The following is a 27,947-nucleotide window of genomic DNA, read 5'->3' as shown; positions in this document are numbered from 1 at the left end:
GGTCTTGTAGCAATTTATCTTTGGCAAGCCCTGAGCAGAGGCTTCTTTGCCTCTGTTTATGGGTGCTGGTGCAGGCTCCTGTTGCCAGTCGCCACACATGGCGACGCCCAGAGGGCGAGTAGCCAGCACTCTGCTCTAGGGCCATGGCGGCTGGTGGACAGCAGAGCGCCTTCACAGCCGTGCCCCGGCGCCTGGCTGAGCGGGGCGGCAGCATACCTCCGAGTCAGTTGCCATGGGAACCCAGCAGGGGGCGGCAGCGAGCAGCTGCACAGGACGTTACACGCTGAGCCGTGTGGCCCCAGCGCTTTTCTGGCGGGGAGCGGGCGCGTCGCTTGCCGGCGCAGCCATGGCTCACGCAAACCCCGTGGTAAGGGCCGGGACCAGGGTGGTCTCCCGCCGAGGGGCAGGAGGGAAACGGGGACGGAGGAGCCGCTTGCCCAGGTCGGCCCGCAGTGTAATATTGGGGCTTTACAGGAACGTCCCGGGTGCCTTTTCCCTCTGCCCTGTGACAGGCCGGGCGCCCAGGGCCCTGCCCAGAGGGATTGAGGCCCCACCACCTAGATGCGAGCGGGGTCCACTTGGTGCACAGACGAGACGTTCAGGGTTTGGTTTGTGCCGCCGAGGCCGTGCTGAGACGCTGCAAGCTCCTGCCCTACGGCAGCGCGGCGGAAAGGGAGCGGCGCAGCCAGCGGAGACAGCAACCGTGGAGCGCTGTGGGCAGAGCGCGCCTTTGCGAGCTCAACTACCAAGAACTGGGCGTCAAATACTCCTCCTCCTCCCGTGTGATAGCATTAAAGGCCTTCAGTTATTAACAAAACACCGAGTGCTTTGTGCAATCAAGCAATAGTCTGTCAGACTGGGTTTTGATTTAGTGACTGCCTCAGTTTTGTTGTTCTTGTTGCCGAAATAAGAAATGGACTTTTAAAATAAAATCTGGAGACTAGAGTTTTGTTTGAAAGCCCTGAAGCTTTCTTTCTAAAAACTGTTTTGTGTGTGACTTAGTAAAAGCATTAACGGTGTACTCTTGAGAGCTATTATATAGTTTTCAAGTAAACATGACCTAGTTTAGATAAATATCTATTTTACTGAAATTAGTTAGCTGGTGCTAGGGAGAAATCTGAATCCTTCACTCAAACTTATTTTTCTTATGTTTTTGAGTTTCCTTTCTGAGCCCCCCCCCCAACAGGAACATCCTCTTGAGTGTTTCGAAGCATCTAGCCCATAGTGGGTGCTATCAGAAATAACTTTTGCCTCACTTTAACTTTAAGATGTGAGTACTCCCATTGAAGTCATGGAGATTTAAAGTTTTTAGGATTGAGGTCTTGATCATTTCCATGCTCCTTTTTATTTTGTTACATGCACCCCCACTTCATCACTTTCCCAACTGCATGTTTTTTACAGGAAAGCTAAAAACTCATTTCAAGACATGACAGTTATTGATCTATTTGACCTCCTGGTGTGACAGTTGTATGTGTGAGATAAGAATGGAGTGTGCTAATATACACACTCTATGATAATTGTGATCATGTTGTAAGTACAGTATTTAGTTTTGGAACTGTGAAGTTACCACTTAGAATCCTGTTTGTAACATATATCAGAATAAGGCTTTTAACTTTTTGTAAGACTTTGCATAATAAAATATAACTTGGTCAGTTTCCATTTGAAAGCAAAGTGTTTGTTTTACAATAATTTAATCTCAAGATGTCTACTGAATTGGCAGGGGAAGGCCATTTTGAGGTTCTTGACTATAATTGTGCAAGAGCTGATTTTATTTTATTTTTTTCTACAGCTGATATGTTGAAATGTACCTTGGAATTTTTCCAAGATCTTTAATGTCACCTGCCTCTGCTGCCCCCCGCCCCCTCCCACGTGGCTATGTATGTTGTTGTGAGACAATTGTACACTTGGGCTGATTGCTTTTCTGCTAGAAGTCATTAGTTAGTTCATAACAGCATCATGCCCTCAAATATGTTTCACTTGAAAATCATTTTATTTCAAGCATCCTAATTTTACAGATAGTAGGTTTGTTTGTTTTTTTAAAAAAATCCTAATGTTAAAAATAAACTTTTGAAGATTTAGAATCCTAACACTTCAAGATTAGGCTAGAACCTGAATCTTTAGCCAATGTCTATACATGGCACACTTTGTAGTAATCAGTTTTCTGACTAAAACAGCTTTTAGCAATTGAGGGCCATGACCTTGCAATCAGATCCGTATAGGTGAACCCTTCAGCCTGCACAAAGCCTGTTCTCCGTCTACACTTGAGGATCTGGCTGTAGGATCGTGACCTAAAAGAGAAACTATTGGCCTGAGCAGAGGGGCAAAAAATCTTCTCCAGGTCTGATTCTGATGACTTAAACTGATCAAGTCCATTGACTTCAGTGTAATTATCTTCCTATTTTTATTGCAATTTTTGAAAATGTCACATTACAGTTTTCTTCTAATCTGGAACTATGTATTGATACCTGTATTGTTATAACATGAGTTAGCAGCAAAATAGCTATTACAATCAACCATGAAGCAACAGTCTCCACTCTCTGTATTCAGCTCACAACTGAAGCTGCTTATGTCCTAGAAACTAGCCAAACTAGAAAGTGTGTTTTTTATTTTCTTCCTTATATTGTTAGTTTCTTCCTAGAGCTTCTTTGTGTCACTTTAGCCAGTGCTACTTTAATGGTCTTACACAGCAAATGCTAGCCTGAAACAGAGCATGCTAGTTTGAGAATTTGTTGGAATTGTTCTCCTAATGATTTTAGAACACTTACTGGGTGTTGATCCAAAAATAACTATAAACTAAAATAAATCTAAAATTCAGGCCAAAATCCTAATTTTTCCTTTGGTATTTTATTGTTAGTTTTTAATTCTACAGTGCCATAAGTGATTTGGCCTATGTAGTTATCCCAGCAGTTGCACTGGCCAAAATCTTCAGCCACAAATGTCCCCTGGATCTGTTCATTTTATAATATGGCTCACAGAGCCAGCTTACAAATCCTGCCTCTAGTTAGAGAGTCTGTACTTCATTTGGAGCTATAGCAAATGTCAGCCTGTGTTTTAAATTCTCTGAATTGTGTTTTATTCAGCCTAAACTCTACAGATCTATTATTGAAGATGTGATTGAAGGTGTCTGGGAACTCTTTGCAGAAGAAGGTGTGGAGGAACAGGTCTTGAAAGACTTGAAACAGGTTTGTTGTATAATGATAAATAAAAGAAAAAATCTTTTTCTTGGGATATCTTCTTCTATCTGTCTTTATTTTTCTAAGGCCCCATAGGATACAGGCTACCTTCCATCAAAATCAATGGGAGATGCACATATCTTGAGAAACATGAATTGGACTCCCCGGAGTCCAAATCTGGTAATTATTCTTAACATCCTGCTGTTAAATGGTTTCTTAGATTCAACCATTCAGTTTTCAGGATTATCCTGAATAGTTAAAGTGCCTGACAACTTTAAATATATTCATGGATGAAAACTGATTTTGGCAACTTAATAATTATTTCTTATTAATATCTGTTTCTCAGGTTTGGGAAGCTAAGGTGACTCAGTCTAAAGCGACAGAAGGCTTCTTCAAACATAGCCACTATTCACCCCAGTTCACCTTGCAGTTGCCACACAACTTACATCGCACACTGCAGACATCAACAGGTTGGATATTATTTGAGAGGCCAACAGTTGCAATTTAACAGTAGTTCAATGTTTCAATAACCTCTTCATTTGAATTGTGCGTGATAGGCCGAATTCTGTTCTCTTTTACTTTGGTGTAGATCTGGAGTGACAGAGAAGCAGAATTTGGTCCACTAAGGGACAAATCCTGTTCTGACACACTAATGTAAATCCAGATACTTGAGTTCAGTAGAGCTACTTCAGATTTGCACTGATGCACATGAGATCAGAATTGTAGCCCTCTGTTCTCTAGGTCAGAAGTATAACATATCTTAAAATTTGTAGGCTTAAAAAAAAAAAGTGGAATAATTCTAATTCAGTTCTTGTTTTTTAATAGATTCTTCCAGTGTTGAATAATTCAAACTAAAAAGAGGTACTTTGTAGGGCTGTCAAGCGATTAAAAAAATTAATTGCGCGATTGAACAATAATGGAATACCATTTTATTTAAATATTTTTGGATGTTTTCTACATTTTCAAATATATTTATTTCAATTACAACACAGAATACATAGTGTACAGTGCTCACTTTATATTTATTTTTGATTACAAGTATTTGCACTGTAAAAAAAAAAAAAAAAAAAAAAACCCCAACAAACAGAAATGGTATTTTTCAATTCACATAATACAAGTATTGTAGTGCAATTGCTTTATCATTAAAGTTGAACTTACAAATATAGAATTAGGCACAAAAAAACTGCATTCAAAAATAACAAATTAAAATTTTAGAGCCTACAAGTCCACTCAGTCCTACTTCTTGTTTAGCTAATCACTCAGACAAATAAGTTTGGTTACATTTGCAGGAAATAATACTGCCCGGTTCTTGTTTATAATGTCACCTGATAGCCAGAACAGGCATTCTCATGGCTCTGTTGTAACTGGAATCGCAAGATATTTACTTACAGATGCACTAAAGAGTCATACGTTCCTTCATGCTTCAACCACCATTCCAGGGGACGTGTGTCCTTGCGGATGACAGGTTCTGCTCAATAAGAATCCAAAGCAGTGTGGACCGACACGTTAATTTTCATTATCTGAGTCAGATGTCACCAGCACAAGGTTGATTTTCTTTTTTGGTGTTTCAGGTTCTGTAGTTTCCGCACTGGAGTGTAAGACTTCTGAAAGCATGCTCTACATCTAGACCATTTCAGATTTTGGAAGGCACTTGAGATTCTTAAATCTTGGGTTGAGTGCTCTAGCTATCTTTAGAAATTTCACATTGGTACCTTCTTGCGTTTTGTGAAATCTGCAGCGAAAGTGCTCTTAAAATGAACATGTGCTGGGTCATCATCCGAGACTACTATAACATGAACTATATGGCAGAATGCATATAACAGAGCAGGGGACATACAATTCTGCCGCAAGGAATTCAGTCACAAATTTAATTAACACATTTTTTTTAATGAGTGTCATCAGCATGAAAACATGTCCTCTGGAATGGTGGCCGAAGCATGAAGGAGAATATGAATGTTTAGTGTATCTGGCATGTAAATACCTTGCAATGCTGGCTACAAAAGTGCCATGCAAATGCCTGTTCTCACTCTCTGGTGATGTAGATAAGAAGTGGGCAGCATTATCTCCAGGAAATGTAAACAAACTTGTTGTCTTAGCAATTGGCTGAACAAGAAATAGGACTGAGTGGACTTGTAGGCTCTGAAGTTTTACTTTTTTTTTTTTGAGTGCAGTTATGTAACAAAACTACATTTGTAAGTTGCACTTTTAAAGAGATTGTATTACAGTACTTGTATGAGGTGAATATACTATTTCTTTTGTTTCATTTTTACAGTGCAAATATTTGTAATAAAAATAATATACACTTTGATTTGTTACAACATAGAATACAATATATATGAATATGTAGAAAAAATCCAAAATATTTAATACATTTCAATTGATATTCTATTGTTTAACAGTGCGATTAAAACTGCAATTAATCATGATTAATTTTTTTGAGTTAATCGCATGAGTTAACTGCAATTAATCAACAGCTCTAGTACTTTGTTTTAGGACCAGATCTTAGTCCTTTAAGTCTTTTTGCACCATTCTGGTGGTTCCAAGAGTACTTAAAGCTGCCTAGATCAGCAACTGAGGGGTCCCCTACTGTGAGAGAGCATTGACAGTAGAGGCAGGGATCCAGTGGAAAAAAATAGTATGTGAACGTGTAAGTCAAGATTGTATCATCATGTATACGCACAAGTGACCAATTAAAGGTTGAATGGGCAACTTTGATTCTGGCATTTCCTAATTTTTTGAGTGTTTGATCTTGTAACCTTAATGTTTTATTAATGTTTTTAGATGTAATAATAAATATATAGGGATATAGTACTCCTGGACATTGAGTCCTGTCCCCAATGAGTTGCAGGCAACTTCATCATACAATCCGATTTATAAATGTATCAATTTATATATGCAAAGTACAGAGACATTATTATTTAACCTGGCCCAAGGGGATCAACTTCTAAATTCACTCACTATTGGAAGCATTGTCTTCTAACTTTTCCTGTAGACGTGGGAAATACCTAGGGTAGAACAGGCTCCATTAAAGGTAACACATCTGTAAAAATGTATGGACTCTGTTTATGCTTTGAGTAGGATTTTCAAAAGTGGTCAGCACTGGTCTAATTCTGTTCCTTTTGTAGTCAATGTTTTACCATTGACTATAATGGGAGCAGATAAACCAATGCTGAGTGCTCTTAAAAATCCAATCCTGCTTCTGCTGCTAGCACCACTGGAACTGCACCAGTGCAGAAAATTGCTTTCTAATTTTTCTGGTGTTGACAATGCAGTACATTCGATATGCTTATTCAGTCAGGTTAAAATGGTGGTGTAATAAATAGAAATCCCAAACTTTTAATTTCTACAGTGCAACTCAAAAAAAAATCTTTTAATTTAACTCTTCAGTCCGCTTAACTCAGTGAGGTCTTGTGAATAACAGTACTTATAAATATTCTAGATTTATAAATTTCCAAAGTATAACAAAGACTTGCTAAAATATTAAATAATGGCAAATGTGTTCAGGATTGTTCACTTAAAACATATTTATCGCTCTAACACCATATATAAAGTAATCTGTCTTGTCCTCAATGTAGTTTATGTTGACAGAAGCTACATTTTTCAGAGTAGCAGCTGTGTTAGTCTGTATTTGGAAAAAGAAAAGGAGTACTTGTGGCACCTTAGCAACAAATTTATTTGAGCATAAGCTTTCATGAGCTACAGCCCACTTCATCGGATGCATTTAATGGAAAATACAGTGGGGAGATTTATGTACATAGGGAACATGAAACAATGGGTGTTACCATACACACTGTAATGAGACTGATAACTTAAGGTGAGCTATTACCAGCGGGGGGGGGGGGGGACCTTTTGTAGTGATAATCAAGGTGGGCTATTTCCAGCAGTTGACAAAGGCTGAGGAACAGTGGGGTGTGTGTGTGGGGGGGAATAAACATGGGGAAATGGTTTTACTCTTTGTAATGATCCATCCACTCCCAGTCTTTATTCAAGCCTAAGTTAATTGTATCCAGTTTGCAAATTAATTCCAATTCAGCAGTCTCTCATTGGAGTCTGTTCTTGAAGTTTTTTTGTTGAAGAATTGCAACTTTTAGGTCTGTAATCGAGTGACCAAAGAGATTGAAGTGTTCTCCTACTGGTTTTTGAATGTGATAATTCTTGACATCTGATTTGTGTCCATTTATTCTTTTAAGTAGAGACTGTCCAGTTTGACCAATGTACATGGCAGAGAGGCATTGCTGGCACATAATGGCATATATCACATTGGTAGATGTGCAGGTGAACAAACCTCTGATAGTGTGGCTGATGTGATTAGGCCCTATGATGGTGTCCCCTGAATAGATATTAGGACACAGTTGGCAACGGGCTTTGTTGCAAGGTTAGGTTCCTGGGTTAGTGGTTCTGTTGTGTGGTGTGTGGTTGCTGGAGAGTATTTGCTTCAGGTTGGGGGGCTGTCTGTAAGCAAGGACTGGCCTGTCTCCCAAGATCTGTGAGAGTGATGGGTCGTCCTTCAGGATAGGTTGTAGGTCCTTGATGATGTGTTGGGGGCTGAAGGTGATGGCGAGTGGCGTTCTATTATTTTCTTTGTTGGGCCTGTCCTGTAGTAGGTGACTTCTGGGTACTCTCCTGGCTCTGTCAGTCTGTTTCTTCACTTCAGCAGGTGGGTATTGTAGTTGTAAGAATGCTTGATAGAGATCTTGCAGGTGTTTGTCTCTGTCTGAGGGGTTGGAGCAAATGTGGTTATATTGTAGAGCTTGGCTGTAGACAATGGATCGTGTGGTGTGGTCTGGATGAAAGCTAGAGGCATGTAGGTAGGAATAGCGGTCAGTAGGTTTCCGGTATAGGGTGGTGTTTATGTGACCATTGCTTATTAGCACCGTAGTGTCCAGGAAGTGGATCTCTTGTGTTGACTGGTCCAGGCTGAGGTCGATGGTGGGATGGAAATTGTTGAAATCATGGTGGAATTCCTCAAGGGCTTCTTTTCCATGGGTCCAGATGATGATGTCCTCAATGTAGTTCAAGTAGAGTAGGAGCATTTAGGGGATGAGAGCTGAGGAAGCTTTGTTCTAAGTCAGCCATAAAAATGTTGGCATACTGTGGGGCCATGCGGGTACCCATTGTGGTGCTGCTGATTTGAAGGTATACCTTGTCCCCAAATGTGAAATAGTTATGAGTGAGGACAAAGTCACAAAGTTCAGCCACCAGGTTAGCCGTGACATTATCGGGGATACTGTTCCTGACGGCTTGTAGTCCATCTGTGTGTGGAATGTTGGTGTAGAGGGCTTCTACATCAATAGTGGCCAGGATAGTGTTTTTAAGAAGATCACTGATGGATTGTAGTTTCCTCAGGAAGTCAGTGGTGTCTCGAAGATAGCTGGGAGTGCTGGTAGCATAGGGCCTGAGGAGGGAGTCTACATAGCCAGACAATCCTGCTGTTAGGGTGCCAATGCTTGAGATGATGGGGCATCCAGGATTTTCAGGTTTATGGATCTTGGGTAGCAGATAGAATACCCCAGGCTGGGGTTCCAGGCAGTGATGAGCTGCCAAAATCTTAATGGGTTCCCTCATGACCCCAACCCGCTCCCCAAGACTCCTGCCCCATCCAACCCCCACTGCGTTCCTTGACGCCCCCCCATCCCCTGACCCATCCACCCCCCCCCAGTCTCCTAACTTCCCTCAGAACCGGGCAGGAGGGTCTCGTGGGCCACCGTAGTGGGTGCCTAACCCACCCCTAAGAGCCAGAGGCACCTGCCAGGGGGCAAGGTGGGGGGTCCTGGCAGTGCTTACCTGGGGCAGCTCCCAGGAAGCATCTGGCAGGTCCCTCTGGCTCCTAGGGGCGGGGGAGCGTAGCTGGGGGGGAGCAGGGGGAGTGGACTCTCCCCCCACTGTTCACATCAAAAGTGGCGCCTTAGGCGCTGACTCTCTGGGTGCTCCGGGACTGGAGCACCCACGGGGAAAATTTGGTGGGTGCAAAACCCCCACCGGCAGCTCCCCGCCCTGTGCCCGTCCCCAGGTCACCTCACCTCCGCTCTGCCTCCTCCCCTGAACACACCACCCCGCTCTGTTTCTCTGTCCCCTCCCCCCGGCTTCCCGCGAATCAGCTGTTCGGCAGGAAGCCGGGGAGGACTGAGAAGCAGGCTGTGGCTTCGCACTCAGGCCGAGGTTGGTGGAGGTGAGCTGGGGCGGGGAGCGGTTCCCCTGAGGCCCACCCCCTGGGTTACCTGCTGTGGCGCGGGCGGCCCTCCCCTCCCCGACCCCCTCCCCCGAGCTCACCTTCGCCTCCCAGGGCCTGAGCGGGAAGCTGCCGCTTGCTTCTCAGCCTGCCCTGGCTTCCCATGCAAACAGCTGATTCGCGGGAAGCCTGGGGGGGCGGAGAAGCAAAGCAGGGCGGCGCGTTCAGGGGAGGAGGCGGAGGTGAAGTGAGCTGGGGCTGGGGGTGGGGTGGGAAGCTGCCAATCGGTGCTCTGCACCCAGCAAATTTTCTCCTTGGGTGCTCCAGGGCTGGAGCACCCATGGAGTCGGCACCTAAGGTGCCACTTTTGGCCGGTTAAATTTAGAAACCCTTTTAGAACCGGTTGACCCTCGCGGAACAACCCGTTCTAAAAGGGCTTCTAAATTTAACAACCGGTTCTTGCGAACCAGCTCCAGCTCACCACTGGTTCCAGGGGTGTATCTGTGCGGATTTGTTCTTGTGCTTTTTCAGGGAGTTTCTTGAGCAAATGGTGTAGTTTCTTTTGGTTACCCTCAGTGGGATCAGAGGGTAATGGCTTGTAGAAAGTGGAGTTGGAGAGTTGCCTAGCAGCTTCTTGTTCATATTCATTTCTATTCATGATGACGACAGCACTTCCTTTGTCAGCCTTTTTGATTATGATGTCAGAGTTGTTTCTGAGGCCGTGGATGATGTGTTCTGCACGGCTGAGATTATGGGGCAAGTGAGGGGCAAGAAGCTACAATGTGTATGAAATTGAATGCTTATTCTTTGGTGTGCCTGTTTCAGTGTATCTTATTGTTTCTGTGTAGCTTCTTTAGTCATCCCTACTGGCAGAGGTATTCAACAATTCACAACAGCTGACCTGGTATGTAATTTTAATGCTATTTTATGTCTAACTTGATAACATTGAGTGTTAAATATTAAGGCTCTTTGCATGTGTTAAAGGACTTAGTGGGAGGCGGAAGTGAAATATTTTAGTATCTACATGCTCTAGATTGGGGTGGGCAGGATCCAGCCCATCAGGGCTTTGGATCCAGCCCACGGGATTGCCACCCCCATGGTGCCATGGGGCTAAGGCGGGCTCCCTGCCTGCCCTGGCCCTGCGCCGCTCCTGAGGCGGCCGGCACCATGTCCCTGCTGCCCCGGGGCGGGCAGAGGTCTCTGTGCGCTGCTGTCACTTGCAGGCACCGCCCCCTGCAGCTCCCATTGGCCGCTGCCACCCCAGAGCTGCTGAAGGTAAGCAGCGCCAGGCCAGAGCCCGCACCCCAACCCCCTGCCCTGAGCCCCCTGCCGCACCCCTCCTGCACCCCAACCCCCTGTCCTGAGCCCCCTCGTACACCCCACACCCCCATCCCTTGCCCTGAGACCTTTCCTGCACCAGCCCCCCTCCCCGCACCCTCTGCCCCAGCCCTACATTCATGGCTCTGCATGCAATTTCCCCACCCAGCTGTGGCCCACGGGTGAAAAAAATTTGTCCACCCCTGCTCTGGACAGCACGTGGGTAATTTTCAGTGCCTAATATTTCTGATAATTTATTTTGTGCCTTACATGATGTACAGTAGACAAGAGGGAGGAGTCTTTGCTGGATGTGTGCATTCAACATCCACAGAATCTAAGTGTTCATTTAAAAATTAAAAAAAAACATAAAATTTAGTCCTTATGCTTGTGATTAAAATCTTTCCAATCTAGCTGTCTGCAGAGACCACTTCAGGGCAACCACCATTGCCAGAGGAGTAAAGGAGAGATGGGTGTTCCTGGCTGCTCTGCTATTAGAGCAACTGTTGAAAATTAGTGGAAGGGATTCTTGCCATTTTAAGAAGTTAGGTGTGTTGGTGGAGTGACACCCTGTGAAGCAGGGAGCCCTGGAAAGAGGTTCAACTGCTCTAGTAGAGGGCTTTGTGGATGTGCATTGTGGTGGGGGGACATGTTGATTTATTTGGGTGTTGGTAGGGCTGCCTTGTACTGCTAATATTGAAATGTAGGAGGCTAGATATTATGGGGGAAAAGTAGCATAATGGGTGCTGGAGGTGCAGAGTGAGGGGCTGCAAGGAGGAGTTTTCCCTAGAGAAGAAATAGGAGCTGGAAAGGGAAGGGGCACATTGGGCAGGGAGCATGTAAATAGGACACTTCATTAAGCACTTCATTACAAAACACTGCTCACCTTGCTGTAGCCTAAGGGTCAAAACCATTTTTCAGTAAGGATGATCATGTAACTTAGATTTCTTGAGCTTCATTTTGCTAAGTGTGACTGCTAGGGCCTCAAAGGATAGGGCACGGAATGCAACTTAATTTCCATAGTAAATCTGCTGTGTGTCTAGGATACTTCACGAACCAGTGCAACTTTGACTCTCCCTTCGGGCATTGCTTATCCTATCCATGTACCTGCTGGAGTAACGCTACAGACTGCATCTGGTAAGATTAAGAAAAGCTGAACTCAAACACCAGTTATAGTACATAGACTGTGTTGACCTGAATGTATGGGCTAGTTTATTATGGCTCGCCAATGATCTGACCAGAAGATATTTAGGTTCTTTTCCCAATTCAGGCTACAGAGCGAGAACACAGAGTTCAACATTGTGAGAGGACCCTTGGGTTGTATGGTAAGGACACTTAAACTGAGGACAATACCAAATAGTTAAGATCTTTATTAAAATTAATGAAAGAATAATAAACCATATAAAACACAGAGTCACAAAGAAGTAATACAATTCTATGACCCCTGGTGGTAACATCTTCTAAAAGACTACTTAAACTAGCATTCTCACATCCTTCCCTGAAGACCAGCCTTGTCTCCAGCATGCCCGATGAATTTGATGGTCCAGGCTTCCCAAATTGGTAGGGATTAGGTTCGAGTGTTGAGTAGCTAAGCTATATTGCAAAGCTGAGCTGATAGCTTTATAGAAGATAGGAAAGAGCGACCCTCCTGCTTGGTTGTTTGCCCTCTTATAGGGTCCTGGCACTGCCTTAATCGAGGTCCAACCATGCCCAAATCTTAGTTCCTCACTGAGATGTATCTTTGGGTACACTTACTCTATAGAGTGTTAGGATATAGATGTTCAGGCCTGTCTGTAAAGGCCTATACTCCTAAGAATTTAGGTGTATTCTTATTACTTGGCTAGTTCTAGAGGTATAAAAGAAAGAGAATCAAAATCACTGTCTGACTGTATAAGGCCTTTTCTCACTGTGACAGTCTGAGGCCCTGTTCTTAGGCTGAGACCTCTGGCTAAGCAACAGAGGCAGCCATAAGCTGGGAAGCGACCGGTCACATCCTCACATTCCAAACTAGTCACATTGAAATAAGGTTCTATTGGGCTATTAGGAATACAATCCTGTCCTGATAATGCCTATCACCCCCAGAGAAGGGGAAGTGCCCAGAAAATGTAAAAGGAAACTTAGTTTGATAGCATCCTGTCTGGCAAGAACTCACTTATCAATAGCTGGGATGTGAAATCCTCTTTTCCGTGTTGTTCTATCACTGTAGTCCCCATTTCCCCATTGTTTGTCTGTATAATTTCTGTCTGGTTCTGTGATTGTTTCTGTCTGCTGTATAATTAATTTTGCTGGGTGTAAACTAATTAAGGTGGTAGGATATAATTGGTTAAATTATCATGTTACAATATGTTAGGATTGGTTAGTTAAATTTCAGTAAAATGATTGGTTAAGGTATAGCTAAGCAGAACTCAAGTTTTACTATATAGTCTGCAATCAATCAGGAGGTGGGTGGGTGGGGGAAATTGGAATCATGTTTAGCTAAGGACAGGAATGGGAACAGGGCCACAGTAAGGTCAGAGCTGGGAAGGGGGACACTAAGGAAGGAAACTGGAATCATGCTTGCTGGAAGTTCACCCCAATAAACATCGAATTGTTTGCGCCTTTGGACTTTGGGTATTGTTGCTCTCTTTTCATGCGAGAAGGACCAAGGAAGTAAATGGGTGAAGGAATAAGCCCCCTAACATAGAGTAACATATTATGACATATATTCATACATATTAATACTGATTATCTCATCCCCGAAACCATTACCCTTGGCCTAACTTATTACTTCCTTGTTCTGCGGTGTATCTTGTGGTTACCAGTCTGTTCCAGATCTATGGTAAACATATTCAATTCTTTGTTTGGTTCCCCATTCAGTTTCCCAAAGACAAAAGGGGTAACCAGTAGGCCATTTATCTATGCCAAAGGTTACAAAACACTCATACTGACTTGCTCTTGCTAATCACACAGGATACAGGCCTGTAGGTTCCTTGCATTACAGCCAGCTATTATGAATAACATATACTGGAATTCAGCATAAACAAAACCCAAGCAAATAATATAATCAATCAAACCAACGAAGGAAACACATTATGCAATATAGCAGGCTAGCAAACTGACTTTATGGCTGCAACTGTGTACAGATCTTAAAAGACTATCAGAAGTGCATGGGGTGTAAACTGGATGCCAGAGTAAGGCATAGGTGGATAAAACAAATTATCCTCCAGTCTTTTACTCCTTATGAACCTGTAGCTGCTTATAAAGTGACTGCTGTTGACCAGTTACAGGTCTCTGTTAAATCTGCAGCATGTAATAGTGCACCCCTGCAATGTTATTTAACATCATTCCCAGGTGACACCATTCTCTTTGTTATACTGCTCCCGCTGTAGGTTCTCCTGTGTCAGCCCAGATGTGGGCATGTCCTCCTCCTGATTGAGGGAGATGTGGAAAGCCAAGTAGTCTATCCAGTCTCCAATAGGTCGAGACAGATTCTGCCTTGTCAGGGTGGATTTTTCTTAACTGCTTTGTTTTGATCAATTCCCTCCATCCCCAGTCTCCACCCTTTTCTTTCTGACAGGGTTACATAGTATAGCCTAGAAGGTTGTGTGGAGAAATTAACCCTCTCCTTGTACTCACCAGAGCACTTTGAGGGGAAGGCAACCCTCAGTGGTGTAACCATGGGTGTAGTTTGGGGGGGGAGGAGGGGCATTGTCTCCCCAAACTGCAACTCTTGGGCAGGCATGGAATTTGCCACCCCCCCGCTTGCAGCCTCATTGGCCTGACTGGAGCTGTCTCCCCAAATAGAAGTCCAACTACACCAATGGGTGTAACCACTTTTCTCTTAAACTGTTGTTTAGAATAGAACAGTAATGTAAAATGATACCATCTTCCTCATCAGATCTACCTATGTGTATTGAGTCCTATCTACTGACTTTGATACCCATACATTTTACCACTTCAGCCCTTTGGAAAACTTACCAAATAGCCCACTAGTAAGGGAAAATATATTGGTAGTTCAGCCTCTAAACCTAGGTGCTGAGATTCTTAGCAGAGCACTCTCTCTCCAAACACAGCTGGAAGTGGTGGTGGTTCTGTCTCCTGCCTCAGGCTATGTCTAAATTTAAAATGCTAGTGGGGCAGCTGCACTGCTTTTGCACTTTAATGTCGACACTACTTATGCTGAGGGGAGGGCTTCTCCCCTCAGTATACTAATCCACCTCCCTGAGAGGTGGTAGCTAGGTTGATGGAAGAATTCTTCTGTCTACCTAGTACTGTCTACATCAGGTGTTAGGCTGATATAGCATATCTTTTGGGGTGCAGATTTTTCACATCCCTGAGAGATGGCTATACCGATGTAAATTCCTAGTGTAGACCAAGACTTATTCTCTAGATAGCGTGTGTTTGATTAGCTTGAAGCCCCCAGCTGTGTTCCCTGTAAGTTGTGCGCTTGGTCGGCCTCGCAGGAGATTTTCAGATGCTGCCCAGCCAATTAGCAGGGTTCGCACAGCCAGCCGCTGTGTTCAGGTGCCCCTCCCCACATGTTGCTCCATCCTGCAGCTGCTCTTGGTATCCTCCTGCTGGCTGTGCAGAGCGGGGCAGGGTGTGTGGGTGGGAGGAGGGTGCTGATGTCAGGGTGTCCCCCACCTCTGTACTCCATCTCTGCAGGGCAGAGGGGACAGCCTGGCACAGGAGGCCTTGGAGCTGCTAGGAGACTGCATGCCCTTCTTAAAGAGACAGTGCACTTTTTGAGATTTAGCCAGCTCATAGTCTGTCTCTCTCCCTCCCCCCCTCCACTCCACTCCATTTTTGCAGAGCAGGGGAGGGGAGACAACAGGGCTCAGAACAGAGCAGGAGAGCTTTCAGTGAGTGTCTTAGAGACAGCACATGACTTTCCCCAGCAGCCAGCACACACATACTGTCCATGTGTTTGTGTCTCTTTGTCACTCACACAGAAGCGCGCTCGCTCTCTCTCTCTCTCTCACAATCGCCCCCCAACACATACTTGTATTGTTGTTGTTTTTACTTCTTGGTACTTTCTGCAATGCACATATATTCTCTATAATTTTATTCTTTCAAAGTGTGTTGTTTTAATGTTTTGACTAGTCTATGCATTTCATAATTTTCATTTCTCTTATACTTAAATTTAATTCTTTGAGAAGTGAGTTCTAAAATGCCTAAATTGTCCTGTCTGGCATAATTACCCCTATGGTAACTTTTTATAAATATATATTACATCTAGGTTTTTTGTTTCTACTGGTGGTGCACATCGACACATACCTTGGTGCACATAACAAAATTTATTCTGCACACGGATGGAAAAAATTAGAGTGAACATTGGCCCCTGCCCTTGTGCTGCTGCAGAATAGGAGCCTTTTGATGGTTGTTTTGTATGGTGATTTCATACTGTTTTAAGGGCAATGTAGACAGTATAACTGAATTAAGTTGGGAATAGGCAGTTCTAGCATCTGAATTCTAACACTGATAACAGTAGGTCAGCATCAGCTTAACTCCCAACAGGTAGCTTTAATAATCCACTTTTAATACTTCTCTCTATAGGGCACCTCTATAAGGTAAATATGCCTGTTATGGTTACGCAGGCCCCAGGAGGTACCAGTATTCTGCAGCATCCTATTCAGCAAATATTTCAGCAGCTTGGGCAGCCTTCAGTACTGCAGGCCAGTATTGCTACTGTTGCACAGGTGAATGCATCTTCTGCTCAGGCAACTGCTGAAAGACTGCAAACCCAGGAAGCCCCAATCCAGCAGCCCACTGTACTGCAACAAAGGGGAATGGAAGCAAAACACTTGGAAAACTCTGCAAATGCTACTCTATTACAGCAACCTACTAGGAGTCAGCAGCAAGTTGCAAGTAATACAATTTTAAATCATCAGGCAAACTCAACAGAAAAATTCCAATACACCAACCTTCAAACAGCTGTGTTTACTTCAAAATCCTCTGAAATGGATTCTACCACTGAACCAAACAGTTCATTCAGCCTAACTCAGTGTGTGCAAGACCAATTATCCACAGAGCTTCAAGATTCAGTACAGCAACAGGTGTCTGATGATATTATTGAGATGATTATTCTGGGCAATGGCTTGGATGCTAATACCCTTCTAAAAGAGCAGGACAGCATTTCTGTCACTGAAGAGGTAGGACCTTCATTGTTTAAAAATTTGTAATGGACTTTAACTTGGTGAAAATAGCTGATGAAAGTAGATACTTATCTGAAGAATCAATATATTAAAGGGACACTATTAAAACAAATCTGTTACTAACAGCACTCTACATTTAAAAAATGGAAAACTTCAAGAATGTAACTTATAAGCAAATCGCATGCATTACACTTCACTCCGTTTGGACAACACGAATGACCTATTCATTTTTACTTTTTGATTTTCATGCAAAAACATTGCTGAAATATTTAGGTTAAATGGGAATGTTCATATCGGTGACCTTTTTTAAAAACTGCCATATCATTGTGACCTTGAAATCATAGGTCAGATCCAAGCCATGGTGGGCAAATTGCCTTTTGATTACAGTTTGGCTAGCATATGAGGAAGAGTTCCTGTCAGCCTATGTACTCGCATTCAAAATCCACAAATTATATTGTGATGTGAGTCAAAACTTAAAAGTGTATTTCCCTCAATTAAAAACAATCATTATTCAACTAATCCTGTGCAAATAATTTGTATTAGATAATTGATTTCATGAGTGAGCCTCTTTTATAATTTATGGAATGTCCACAAGCAGATTGTGGTTTTCTTGAATTTATTTGTTTAACTGTCTAAATTGTGTACTCCATGGATTTATTACAAATATTTTAAATTCAAGCTGCTTAGTTGTGATTTGATCATGTAAGCCATGTGGTATTGGTTTTATTCCTTGATCAGAAGAAAGCAGAGGCTTTCCTGGTTGGAATGCTCCTGTGTGCAAATTTGAAATTTTGCATTTGGCAACAACTGTTGCCAGGAAAACCCCAACCACTAAAATATTCAGAGTGAACAAATGTGGTCAAGATAAATTCATTTAAAAATATGAACGAGGACTAATGGAGCACATTCTGCATTATTCAGCCAGGTCTAGATGGAACCTGGTTTTGAAACAAACTGATGTGGTCTGGAAGGTTTAGAAGAATGGTCAAAAAGAAGGATCCCAGGAGTACAGAATAATGCAACAATAATTCAATGTGGTATCTTAGAAGTGTGTGGGTTTTTAATCTTTATTACGGTGTTGAATTCTGTGGGACATCCTAAATGATTCTAGATGATTGAAGGCTTGGAGCTCCCCTTATTAAGCTCTTAGAGTTATTTAGTACTAATTATAAGACCTATGCAACTGCCTTTTAAAAAATGATTAATGTCTCAATTTTTGAGTGACCAGCTTGTCACTATTTAAGGGTCCTGATTTTTCAGAAAGTTTAGAGTACCTGTCCTCTGAAGATCAGGCTCCTATTAAGGTGTTTCATGTTAGGCTGTGAAAATCACTAGTTTCTTAAAATCTTGGCCTTGGAATCCAGTTCTGGTATCACTGAAGGCTTCATTATTGTAAGAGTTCACAACCTGAAAGGACATCACTCCAAGCTTGGGTTTTATGGCTCATGTCAGCAGAACCCTTCAATAAACAACCCATTTAATTATTACACAGAAGAACAAAAACTGTTATAAGAACATTAAGGGTGCAAAGTCAAGACTCCAAAGCCAAAATGAAGGTTGTATATTCTAACCCTTTGTGCATATGCATTATGAGTGTATATGACCATGTAATTAAAAACTACTTTTTCTAGAGCAGTGGTCTCCAAACTTTTTTTTGATCGCGCACCCCTATCAGTAAAAATTTTTTGAGCATGCACCCCCAATATATGTATATTTATTTATTTATTTATTTATAAATTATATACATGTACTACTGTACTAATATATTATGTAAATGATAAAACATACACAAAAATAGAAATTAAAAAACAAGGTGATAAAGATGAAATAATTTTAAAAATTTTTATTTTATTAACGGCACAAAAACCTTTTTGATCTCACTATAAAAATTATTATTTTAAGTGAGCAATTGATTGAATATGCTTTATTATTTTTGAAAATCTTGGTTTAACACTTTGTGATACAGTAGGCGCTAAGGGTGGGGTGTGGGGTCTGGGAGGGAGTTAGGGTGTGGGAGGGTGCTCAGGGCTGGGGCAGGCAGAAGGTGCAGAGCACTTATCTGGGGCAGCTCCTGTTTTGGTGCAGGGGGTGTGCAGGTGGCTCTGTGCAGCGCAGCACCACCCCCATGGTCACAATTCTGGGAGCTGCCCCCCACGGCAGGCAGGGCCACCCGGAATGCAGGGGCTTCAGGGCCCTGGTCTAAGGGGGTCCCGGGTCCCTGGCCTGCAGCTCTAAAGCCCCTTTTGGAAAGCGGCCCTGAGGGCATGGGCTGGAGGACTCAGGACGAGCAGGGGCAGCCGCGCAGCCAGTGGCTGGAGAGAAGTGGCACTTTCCCCTTCAAAGCGCCTCTTCTCTCCAGCTGGCTATGAAGGGGAAAATGCTGCTTCTTTTCGGCTGCTGGCGCTCCTCCTGCTGCACCCCCCAATCGATCGTCTTGCGCACCCCACTTTGGAGACCACTGTTCTAGAGGACCCCTGCCTTATTCAGGGCACAGGAGGGACAGTACTCCCTGAATGAGCAGTTGTACAATATTTTGTTTGCGCTTAGGTCACATTTTCAGGCTTTTCTCCACATCCATAAGCAATAAAAACATTGACTTTTTGTTTTGCTTTTTCAAGTGAAAAGTGAAATTCTAATGTATTGTGTTTAAAAAAACACTTTTTAAAAAACACAGATTTTGTGAGAATCATGCTAAGATTGCAATTGATAGTAAACCTGACTCCTGGGCTTTTGTTATGGTAGACTTTTTCAATACCTACATTTTATAGATTGAATGACTTGAATAAAATTTCCTATTCAGACTTTATTAAATATCCCTGAGTTGCATATATGACTTTAAGACGTTCTGTCTCAGTGCTTTGAGATCCTGATCCAAAACCCATTGAAGTCAATAGCAGCCTTTCCAGTGACTTAACTAGCATTAGATCAAGCCCTAAATCTTTCAATTGTAGTCAGTTTCTACCTACCACTGTGGAATTTGGCTCACTGTGGTATAAACAAAGGACAGGGATGATTTAGTTGGGGTTGGTCCTGCTATGAGCAGGGGGTTGGACTAGATGACCTCCTGAGGTCTCTTCTAACCCTAATCTTCTATGATTCTATGACTTGTCTACATTTACAGTGTTCCAGTGGCACAGCTGCACCGGTGCAGCTGCACCACTGTAGCACTTTAGTGAAGACGCTAGTATGCTGACAGGAGACCTTCTCCTATCAGCGTAGTTAATCCACCTCCCTGAAAGGCAGTAGCTCTGTCTACACTGGGGGGTAGGTCAGTAATAACTGCGTCACTCAGGGGTATGGATTTTTCACCTCTCTGAGCAATGTAGTTCTACTGACGTAAGTTGCTATTGTAGACCAGTGGTTTTCAACCAGAGGTATGCGTACCCCTGGGGGTACGCAGAAGTCTTCCAGGGGATACATCAACTCATCTAGATATTTGCCTAGGTTTACAACAGGCTATATAAAAAGCACTAGCGACATCACTACAAACTAAAATTTCATACAGACGATGACTTGTTTATACTGCTCTATATACTATTCACTGAAATGGAAGTACAATATTTATATTCCAGTTGATTTATTTTATAATTGTATGGTAAAAATGAGAAAGTAAGCAATTTTTCAATAATAGTGTCCTGTGACACTTTTCTGTATTTTTATGTCTGATTTTTGTAAGCAAGTAGTTTTTAAGTGAGCTGAAACTTGCAGGTACACAAGACAAATCAGACTCCTGAAAGGGGTACAGTAGTCTGGAAAGCTTGAGAACCACTGGTGTAGACCAAACCTAAGGCCACATCTACACTATAGACCTATATTGGTATCTCTCCACACCCCTGAGTGACCCAGTTATACTGACCCTCTGCGTAGAGAGAGCTATATCAATGGGATAAGTTACTGCCTCTCAGGGAGGTGGATTAACTACGCTGATGGAAAAAGCTCTCCTGTTGGCATAATAGCATCTTTACTAACGCATTACAGCAATGCAGCTGCGTCGCTGTAACTCTGTGCATGAAGACAAGCCCTAAGGTATTTGTTCCTGAAAGTCATTAATGTTTTTGATGCACTGGATGCTTTGGTACAAGGAATTGCCTATACATGTACATCTGTCGCTAGATGGTATTTTCTACTGGAAAACTTGTCCATCAGAAAATTTCAATTCGTTGAAGTTGAAATGTTCCACGGAGTGTTTTTGTTTTTAACAAAACTTTATTTAGAAAAAAATTGAAACAAAGCATTTTGATGTTTTTACTTCAAAATGACTTTAACAACTTTTTAAATTTTATCAGATATTAAAATATAGTAAACCCAATTTAAAAATTAAATTTTAAATTAAAAAATTTAAAAATTATATAAAATATGAAAAAATCTAATTAAAACAATGAGATTTTAACTAAATGAAACATTTCAGTTGACCTGACCAGATTATTTTTGGAAATTATATTTTGCAAGAAATTTTTGGCATTGTTACTTTTATTTATTCTGAATCAGAATTATTTTTTCCAAATGTCAGAATTTCCCTTAGAACAGAAATTCTGATTTTTGAAGTTCTAATATCTATTGTTTTTTTGTTTTTTGTTTTGTTTTTAAAGGGAAATTTGCTTTGTGTGTTAGAGACAGTATTTAAAAATCATGCCTGGAAAAATGGATTTCATATTATTGAACAAGTATTTGAAATGGGGTTCATTTCAGGAAAATGTATATATGACCAAATTTTCAAAAGTGCTCAGCACTCATAATTGGGGCTAGACTTTTTTTAAAAAAGAGCTCTACTCCCATTTAAACACCTAAATAAGGTGACAAGTTTTTCAATCTTTTGGGATCAACAGATCTCCTAGAGAAGAATGGGTGTTGTAAAAAATCGGACCTCTTGTCAAGCTCTCATTGAACCTTCTTATTCCTGTCAGATGGAACCTACTGTACTGATGGAATCTGACATACGGACAGAAAAGGATATCTGCAGAGACATTGAAGGGATCATTCAGCTTGATGGAATTGATGATTTTCCTAAGGAGGAAACAGAAAGTACAAGAGATGTGGAAGAGAATGAATTTATTGGTATTATTGATGCAGAGGATCTGAAAGTGTTGGAGGAGGAGGAAGATGAAGAAGGTGACAGTATTTCAAATGCTGAATCCAGCAGCAGCGATACTGAAGAGCCCCAAATAGACATAATTGAGGAGGTAATTAGTTTAAACATTCTAAAGCAAGCCAGAGTAATGTGCCTATCTGCATGTTTGTTTGTTTGTTTAGATTCAGAATATCCACTGGTAGATTGAGGCAGAATACATGGTTAACCTGTGTTTTCAGAGCAGAATGTAATAGATATGGGGTGGTTTGAGAGTTTCTTGGGCAGACCATAAAAATAGGAGGAGTTGCTCTGATATGTTGCTTATTGGATGAATTAACATGCTTTTAATTACCAAAATTTGAGTCTATGAGTGAAATTTCGGCTTCACTGAAATCAAAGGGTCTTTTGCCATTGGTTTAAGTAGGGTCAGGATTTCATCCTGGGCCTCTATCCTGGGAAGCAGTGACTCTGGGAAAATATTTTGGGGTCATGGTGAATAATCATCTGAACATAAGTTCCCAGTGCAACACTGTGGCCAAAAGGGCTAATGTGATCCTTGGATGTATAAATGGAGGAATATAGAGTTAATATAAACTCTTTTTGGCACTAATATGACTGCTATGCTAGTCTGATACCAACAATTAAAGTAGTATATTGATAAATTGGAGGGGGTTCAGCTAAGAGCCTCGACAATTATTAAAGAATTGGAAAACATATCTTTATAATAGTAGACTCCAGGAGCTCAATCTGTTTAGCTTAACCAAGAAAAGGTTAAGGGATGACTTGATCACAGTCTGTAAGTATTTATGTGGGAAACGAAATTTGATAATAGCCTTTCAATGTAGTATATGAGGCTATAACAAGATCCAATGGCTGGAGATTAAATCTAGACAAATTCAGACTGGAATTAACAGTAAGGGTAATTAATCATTGGAATAATTTAACAAGGGCTGAGGTGGATTCTCCATCACTCAAAATCTTTAGATCAAGACTGGATGTTTTAAAAAAAATGCTCAAATTCAAACAGGAATTAATTCAGCCAAGTTCTATGGCCTGCGTTACACAGGATGCCACATTAGATCAGGGGTTCTCAAACTGGGGGTCGGGACCCCTAAGGGGGTTATGAGGTTATTACATGGGGTGTAACAATCTGTCAGTCTCCACCCCAAACCACGCTTTGCCTCCAGCATTTATAATGGTGTTAAATTAAAAACACTTTTTAATATATTTATAAGGGGAGCTCCACTCAGAGGCTTGCTGTGTGAAAGGGGTCACCAGAACAAAAGTTTGAGAACCACTGCATTGGATATCACAATGGTCCCTTCTGGCTTTAGAATCTGACTCCTAGGTTTCCATTGCTTGTAAAACACGAAACAAGATTGGAAGGGGGAATCAGGCAGTGCATGCTGCAGATTGTCTGTTTCCCAGGAGACAGAGGACAGCTGAGAAATGCTTAGTCACAGAACAACTATATGTATTATATGACTTTTCTCCTTGAATCATCTTTCAGAGAGTCCTGCCTCGTGACAAATAGAAGTTGGTTTAGCATTCCAATTTCTGGGAGAGAAAGTGGAGTTAACTTTGTCAGCTTTAAGTGTTACTTTTACTTATAAATCTTAGTCATTTTTTTGGGGAATATCAGTGTGAAGAAATGTCTTGTGCATAATGTCTTGTGTTACGTCAAGTATATTAGAATTGTAAAAAAGACAATAAGTAATGGTGTTTAAATGTGGTGACCTTTACTCTCCAGGACCCTTTAAATTCCGGTGATGATGTCAGTGAGCAGGACACACCCGACTTGTTTGACACAGATAACGTTATAGTTTGTCAGTATGACAAGGTACAGTATATAGCCCTGTTTTGTCCTTAAATATTCCAGAAAGTTTAAACAGTAATTTTAGTAAGAATCATTTTTGGGGATGGGTGTGTGGAGAATATCAGTTCTTTCATCAATATTTTAAATAATTTAATCATCTGTTGGTTGAAATGCACACAAAAAACAAAAGAATGTAAACTTATTTGCACTATTGTGTAGAAATTCATCTACAGTTCTCCTGTAAAGGAGAAACTTCTTACAAGGGCTGTCAAAGGAGAAAGATTTCAAATCTAACATCATAAAGTACAAAATAAAGTCGTGTGTGTGTGTGTGTTGCCTTGCTACTTTCTGTTCCTGTTTCCTGGTTCCTGCTCCCTGAACTCAATGCTGCTGTTCTTATTTAAGGATGCGTGTTTGTGCATGTGTAGCCTTGGCGGTGTGCAGCTACTCAGGGCAGGCTGCTACATACCTGCTGTTTGGACTGTTATGGTTTTTGTTCAGATTGTTGCTGACCTAACTTGTCCTTGGTTATTACAAGTTTTCATTGACAACTTACCTGTATGTTCTGCTTTGTGGTGTGATGATGGTCTTGCGTTGTTTTTTGTGGTTTGGGATTGCTGTTCTGCAGTGCATCAAAGTGTAATGGATCCCAATCCTGCAAACACATGCACATCCTTAAATTAAGTGAGATGAATAATCCCAGTGACTTCAATAAAACTACTTATGAGAAAAGCTAAGTATGGACTGGGGCCTTTGAGTGAGCAATAAGAAGAGGGGAAGTGTATGCTTCCTTATCTGGAAGTAAAATATTCCTAAAAGGATTTTAAAAACGTTTACCACAAATCCATCTTTTCAAATAAGCAAAGCAATTAGTTCTTAATGAAGACAAATGGCCTGTACTGTGTTATTGTTCAAAATAAAGTTCTTTCTGAGCTACTAGAGGTCAAACAAAAGCTTTGGAACTCAGGTGGCTGAGTTTCAGGTAAACAAAACCAAAAAAGCAAACTGGAAAACCAGATTTTGTTAGAATTACATCTTATCTTGAAATCATGGAAAGTTTCAGCCTCAACAAATTTTATTTTTGTCAAATATGTGGCTTTTGGAAATAGAGGCCTACATTTTCCAAAGTGATTACTGATTTTAGGTGCCCAACTTGAAATGCCTTTAAGGAATCTCAGATTTAGAAAACGATGAGCACTTGATCTTGGAAAATCAGGCCATTTAAGGTGTGAAAAGCTGGGCACCAAAATCACCAGTCACTTTTGGAAAATTTAGGTGGTCAGAGTTTGTATATAGAAAGCTCATCTGAATCTGAACTACATTATTTGTATTGCAATGCTATGATATTTCTCCCTAAGATACTTAGTAATACTATAAGTGCTGGAATTTTGAAACATTCCTCTCTAAAATTAAGATTTTATTTGAATGAGTGGAAAATTTGGTCTGAAATATATTTATATCGATATGGAGCTTGACACCAGAGTTGCTGCGAAGGGATTTCATAACAGATGTGATTAGAATTTGAGAGCTATGGATTGGCATGAAAGTCTGAGTCTTTATTGCTTTTTTTTTTGTTTGTTTGTTTAATGCTATGAAATAATACGTTGGCTAGCTGGTATATTGGTTACTTTTCGCAAACAGACAAACTTTTTTCTAATGGAGGGAGGAATGATTGAAACCATGGTCTCTTTGGCCAAAAGGCAGAATATAATTATCTAGTAATTCTGTTACTAATTATCTTTCGGGCTATTAAACATAGTGGGAGGATAGAAGTGGGATGAATGTCATTCTAACATGTTCCAGCTCTTTGAAGAAAAAAAAAAAACTTTTATCACAAATATCATTACCAGGAAATCAGGAGGCATTCTCTTTGTTTCCTGGGCTTGAAAACCAAATCAAGCTGCAAATCTGAGAAATCTATAAAACCATTTAATTCCGTGTCTTTCAAGATGAACTACAAAGATTTTGTATTGCACAGAACTTTTTTTATAGGTCTACAATATGAAACCAAATATGTGTAGGTATAAAATTATGAATACATTCATACCTGCTCTGTGTGGAACATTGTGCTTTTTAGCCATATTGTTGGTTGCAGTATTATTTTGGCCTTGTCCTACTATCCTACAATGTCCAGTACTGCATGCAAAATACAAAAATGCAATACACAGACATGGCTAGCTGCACCCACAAGTACCATATATACTCATTCATAAGCCAAATATTTTTGGTAAAAAAGTGACGCATCAAAGAGTGGGGTCAGCTTATTATAGAATCCTAGAATATCAAGGTTGGAAGGGACCTCAGGAGGTCATCTAGTCCAACCCCCTGATCAAAGCAGCAATTTTTTCCCCAGAACCCTAAATAGCCCCCTCAGGGATTGAACTCACAAGCCTGGGTTTAGCAGGCCAATACGCAAACCGCTGAGCTATCCTTGAACGGGTGTACACCAAAATTTGATGATTTTAAACTCTATGAAATCATTGAATTGAATATTTAATACATTGTCGTTTTGTTTACCTGGAGCATCTGCAGGCATGGAGCCTGTCAGTGGCCACTGGGAGCTGAGGGGCTCCATGCATCTGAATGCTCCAAGTAAACAAAATGTCCCGACCTGCCAGCGGTTTACCCTGACGGACCGGGAGCCAAAGTTTGCCAACCCCTGAAATATAGGGTCTGCTTATGAAAAGGTCATACAGTTTTTACTATTTTTAACTATCTATCTTGGGGGGTCGGTTTATAAACGAACGGGCTAATGAACAAGTATACACGGTACTGTTTTTCATGACTGGATACTCATACAATCTACGTGTCGATATCTGAAAATGTATCTCTTAATCTTTTCTCTGGCTTTTCTCAGACTTTCACAGTACTCCATATCTGAGCTCTGCTCAGAGAAACAGTTTTTATGTATTCAGTGCTAACAAAGGTTAACTTCAATCCTTCAGTCCTACCCCCCTACCAGCTTTGTTTAATTCTTAGAAACCAGTCAGTTTCTGAAGATGTTCTAGTAGCACACTTTTGGGGGCACTGATTCTCTTTTTTTTTTTTTTTTATCAGATTCATCGAAGTAAGAACAAATGGAAGTTCTATTTGAAAGATGGAGTAATGTGCTTTGGGGGTAAAGACTATGTGTTTGCAAAAGCCATTGGAGATGCAGAGTGGTAAATCCTCACTCGAGTAAGTGAGGTTTTGGGGGTTTTTTTATTACAAAATATTACATAACCTCCAGTGAAGAGATACTGAACTTGCTATGCTTTACAATTTAAAAAAATTAAAATGAAACTGCATTTGTTGAATAAAATATATGAAATTGAAAATGAGTTTTGTTTCTAATAAATGCAAATGAAACTGTTCACTATTCTTATGTATGTTTTTCTGATTTATATTATCTTTTTTACTAAAAAAGTATAATCAGATTAATAGCTTTAATTAACAACTAATGTGTTGGATCTGTAAATGGAATAACAAGTAGCTATATTTGTGTAACTTCAACTCCTTTGTTTTTGATAAGAGTTAAAATGCAATGATTTTTACAGTGTTAGATACATAATTCTTAGTGATTTATGTTAAAAGAAATAAGATTGTGAATGTCTGAATTCACTGTAATATCCGTGAATGTTTATTTTGTTAAAAGATACGGATGTGTTTTAGTTGTACCTTTCCCCCATCCCTCCTTTGCATCTGATCCTTCTGGTGAAGTGCATCTCATCTGCCTTTAGTCTAATGCTATCAGTGCAACCCAGAATATATGGGTAGAGGACCCTTGAGTTAACAAGACTTCAGCATTGTTATCAGTTGTTGCATTTTCTTCAAATACGATATGTACTGAGGAGCAATAAATAGTCTCATTTAAAAAAAAAAGTGCCTTATTGTCATAATCTGTACTAAACCATTTAACTTTGCTTCTATACATACTCATTACATTCTGAACACACTAATAAACTAATAAATAATAATAATAAATAATAATAATAAATGCATCCGATGAAGTGAGCTGTAGCTCACGAAAGCTTATGCTCTAATAAATTTGTTAGTCTCTAAGGTGCCACAAGTACTCCTTTTCTTTTTGCGAATACAGACTAACACAGCTGCTACTCTGAAACTAATAAACTGTTAGTGATATAAATTGACTGTGCCTAATAAAGAAGATACAATATCATCTCATACATATTTCTAGTCATGAATTGTTCTTTTGGTCCTTCTTAAAAGTAAATAATGCTGTAATGGGAAACATGCATGACAAAGGGGAGTGGGGAGCTGGATGCACCAGCTC

The 27,947-nt window shown here is 41.0% G+C and overlaps 1 protein-coding gene and 1 long non-coding RNA gene across 2 annotated transcripts in view; both read left to right on the top strand.

Annotated features, from left to right (window-relative positions):
- The window catches only part of LOC122459667, a 1,177,620-nt gene that overhangs the window by 696,841 nt on the left and 452,832 nt on the right, over positions 1-27,947 (top strand). The gene's annotated exons all lie outside the window — the stretch shown is intronic.
- Positions 235-27,631, top strand: GTF2A1L (general transcription factor IIA subunit 1 like). Its single transcript, XM_038396747.2, has 9 exons — positions 235-367; positions 3,081-3,182; positions 3,520-3,643; positions 10,191-10,246; positions 11,700-11,793; positions 16,192-16,787; positions 21,695-21,970; positions 23,609-23,698; positions 26,732-27,631. Exons 1-9 carry the CDS (start codon positions 347-349, stop codon positions 26,837-26,839), a joined length of 1,467 nt encoding a protein of 488 aa, XP_038252675.1. The 5' UTR covers positions 235-346; the 3' UTR covers positions 26,840-27,631.

The sequence above is a fragment of the Dermochelys coriacea genome, chromosome 3, assembly GCF_009764565.3.
Source record: "Dermochelys coriacea isolate rDerCor1 chromosome 3, rDerCor1.pri.v4, whole genome shotgun sequence".
Lineage (NCBI taxonomy): Eukaryota > Metazoa > Chordata > Testudines > Dermochelyidae > Dermochelys > Dermochelys coriacea.
This window is presented reverse-complemented; position numbering and strand designations above follow the sequence as displayed.

What these genes read in the sequence shown, in the direction of transcription:
- GTF2A1L (XM_038396747.2), top strand. Translation starts at nt 347, where the DNA reads ATGGCTCACGCAAACCCCGTG. An exon ending in CACACTGCAGACATCAACAG is followed by an intron (nt 3,644 to 10,190) that starts GTTGGATATTAT and finishes GTTTCTGTGTAG; the next exon opens with CTTCTTTAGTCATCCCTACT. An exon ending in AAATAGACATAATTGAGGAG is followed by an intron (nt 21,971 to 23,608) that starts GTAATTAGTTTA and finishes TTTACTCTCCAG; the next exon opens with GACCCTTTAAATTCCGGTGA.